At 60.9% G+C, this 2,476-nt stretch overlaps 1 protein-coding gene across 1 annotated transcript in view; it reads right to left on the bottom strand.

Annotated features, from left to right (window-relative positions):
• Positions 1-11: 11 nt before the first annotated feature.
• LOC104272897 (tricarboxylate transport protein, mitochondrial-like) overlaps positions 12-2,476 on the bottom strand; it is a gene marked incomplete at its 5' end in the record, with an annotated part of 3,473 nt that continues 1,008 nt past the window's right edge. The window contains 7 exons of the mRNA XM_009868011.1: positions 12-89; positions 415-530; positions 914-1,018; positions 1,172-1,256; positions 1,742-1,871; positions 2,092-2,191; positions 2,352-2,459. Coding sequence (XP_009866313.1) covers positions 12-89; positions 415-530; positions 914-1,018; positions 1,172-1,256; positions 1,742-1,871; positions 2,092-2,191; positions 2,352-2,459 — 722 coding nt within the window. The remainder of the gene's footprint in view (positions 90-414; positions 531-913; positions 1,019-1,171; positions 1,257-1,741; positions 1,872-2,091; positions 2,192-2,351; positions 2,460-2,476) is intronic.

Here is a 2,476-nt window from a genome sequence, read left to right as displayed (position 1 = left end):
TGCCACAGCACTTACGCCAGGGGCCCTTCGTGTTTCATGATCTGGTAGGCACAGTCCCAGGTACTCTTGTACTTGTGCGCTTCTAGCCCCTGCAGAACGCAAAAACAGAGTCAGAGGCCAGAGCCAAGGATGCATCCAGAGAAGTTGGTGGGGGAGGAAGAGAGCTGGGGGTGTGCCAGGAGGAATCGACCCCCTCTGCTGCTGTGGGCCACCAAGACTGGCAGGGAAGTCCCCATCTCTGTGCAAACACTTCCCAGCACTCCCACAGCCCAGCTGCCTGGTGCCCAGGCATCTCCCAAACCTCGCCTGGCATCAGGTGCCTGTCCCGGGAGCTGCACGAAGCGGGTCCCTGACAGGGGATGACCCCAGCCCACCGCAGGCAGAGGAGCCCCACACCCTGCCCTGCTGCAGTACCTGCATCCTGGTCTTCACCACATCCAAGGGGGTGTTGCCAAAGACGCTCGCAGCTCCGGCAATGGCTCCGAACACCCCCGTGACAAAGGGGTTGATGACTTTGTTGGGATCGTCCCCTGAGAAGGAGGAGAGGTTGAGGGAGCAGGAGCGGTGTGGGGGTGAATCACGGCATCCCCAAGGGAGCCTGCAAGGAAGGTCCCAGGTCTAATCCCACGCGGTCAGGGCTTGTGCTGTGCTGAGCTGGGGGACCAGGGTGTTTGGAGGGTTCTCTCCAGCAGCACCAGCTCCGCTCCACTGAGGGGCTCAGGGAGGGGGTGAACATGATGCTCCAACTCCATGAGCTGGGGGCCCCTGCCCTGGCTTTCATCTTCCTCCATCATGAGAGGCTGAACCATGAGAAGTAGAGTGTGCTGATGGAAAGCCCAGGCCCAGCTCTTGAGGACAGGCTGGGGGAGCAGTGGCACAGCCAGGGTGGCCTAGAGGGACAGGGGTACCATACCTTTGTACCAGTTCTTGAGAGAGGTCATGACAAAGAAGCGGATGGCCTGGTTCGAACCTTGCTTGAGGACGGTCGCAGTTAAGCCCTGGTAGGTCCCCTTTAATCCTGCAGCAAGAGAGGCCTTTGGAGGGGGGCATCAGCTTCACCAAGGCAGAGAAAAACCTGCCCAGGCCACTGGTGCCCACCTGTACCCCCACCTCCCATCCCCAGAGCGTGGGGGTACCCAGGGGGTCAGGGTGCCACTTCCCTGGGACTCACCCTGTTCCCGAACGATCTCCCGGACACCATGGAAGAAGCCGCGGTATTTGGGCTTGGGAGAGCACTGGTCATGGATAAACTTCACCTGTGGGGAGATGATGAGCTCGTCCCAGTTGAGGTGAGGAGGGGATGCACACCCAAAAGGCTGATGAACGTCTCTCGCCTTGCTCTGGGGACTGTCCCAAGAGCAGAGCTGACCCATGTGGCCAGGCGAGGCTGGGTGAGACCACAGGGAAGCCAACACACACAGCCAGCAATGGCTTTTGCAGAGGAAAACCTGGAAAACTGCCTCTGCGAGTGATTGCATGGGTTTTATAGTACTAAAACAGGTGACAGGACTGCTCCAGGGTGAGGGCTCCTCTCTAGAGCAGGGAAAGGGCCATGGCTGCTGGGCCTGACCTCTTCATGGGGCTTTCCAGCATCAGCTCCTCCGCTACAAAACCGGCCTGTGCAAACCCACGTGACCCCTGGGTTCCTGAAAGCTGGGCATCCCTGGCTCTCACTTCTTCCCACCCCAGCCCAGTGAGGGGGGCTGGGGTGGGGATACGCTGGTGGCTGCCTCCCACCCACCTTTATGGTCTCCATGGGGCAGACCCCTTTTTTCACGCCGGCACCCAGCCCGCAGATGAGGCCCCGCGTGCTGTCCAGCCGCCCCTGCTCGTCTCGCATCTGGTTGCTGAGGAACTCGAACATTCCAAACCTGCAAAGGAGCCACCGTGCCAAACTCCAGGTGCCCAGCTGGGGGGCTGCATCCCCCTGCTCTGGGAGCAGCAGCACACCCTGCGAGAGGACCCTCCCTGCGTGTGAAAGCACCAGGCTTCAGTAAAGTGCTGCTGGGGACACCAAAGGCAAACCCACCCCCTTGTTTCCTGCTGCCCAGGGTCTCCCCCAAATCACTCCATGCCACAGGAGACACGTACCTGACAGCGGCTTTGGGAATGGAGCCGTACAGCAGCGAGCTGAGCCCCCGGTACAGCCCCCGGATGCCATGGTCACGGACAGTCTGCTTCACACAGTCCCCTGTGACAGAGCACAGCAGCCGTCACCCGATGCGCCAAGGGCCACTGTGCCACCCTCACTGCGCACCCCACCACCAAACCCTGCTCACTGACCCCCAACTCCAACCAGCAGTCTCCAAATCTAGCCGTGGGCTGGGGCAGAGCGCTGGGAGTGTGCTCACCGATGCCCTTGTAGCGGGGAGGGTTTGCCTTCTCGTCCAGCTGCAGCTGCGTCTTCACATACTCAGTCGGGAATGTGATGCAGATCTCAATCCCTCCGGCCAGGCCACCTGGGTGGGAGAGGAGG

Source organism: Apaloderma vittatum, unplaced genomic scaffold (assembly GCF_000703405.1).
Source record: "Apaloderma vittatum isolate BGI_N311 unplaced genomic scaffold, ASM70340v1 scaffold25034, whole genome shotgun sequence".
NCBI lineage: Eukaryota > Metazoa > Chordata > Aves > Trogoniformes > Trogonidae > Apaloderma > Apaloderma vittatum.
This window is presented reverse-complemented; position numbering and strand designations above follow the sequence as displayed.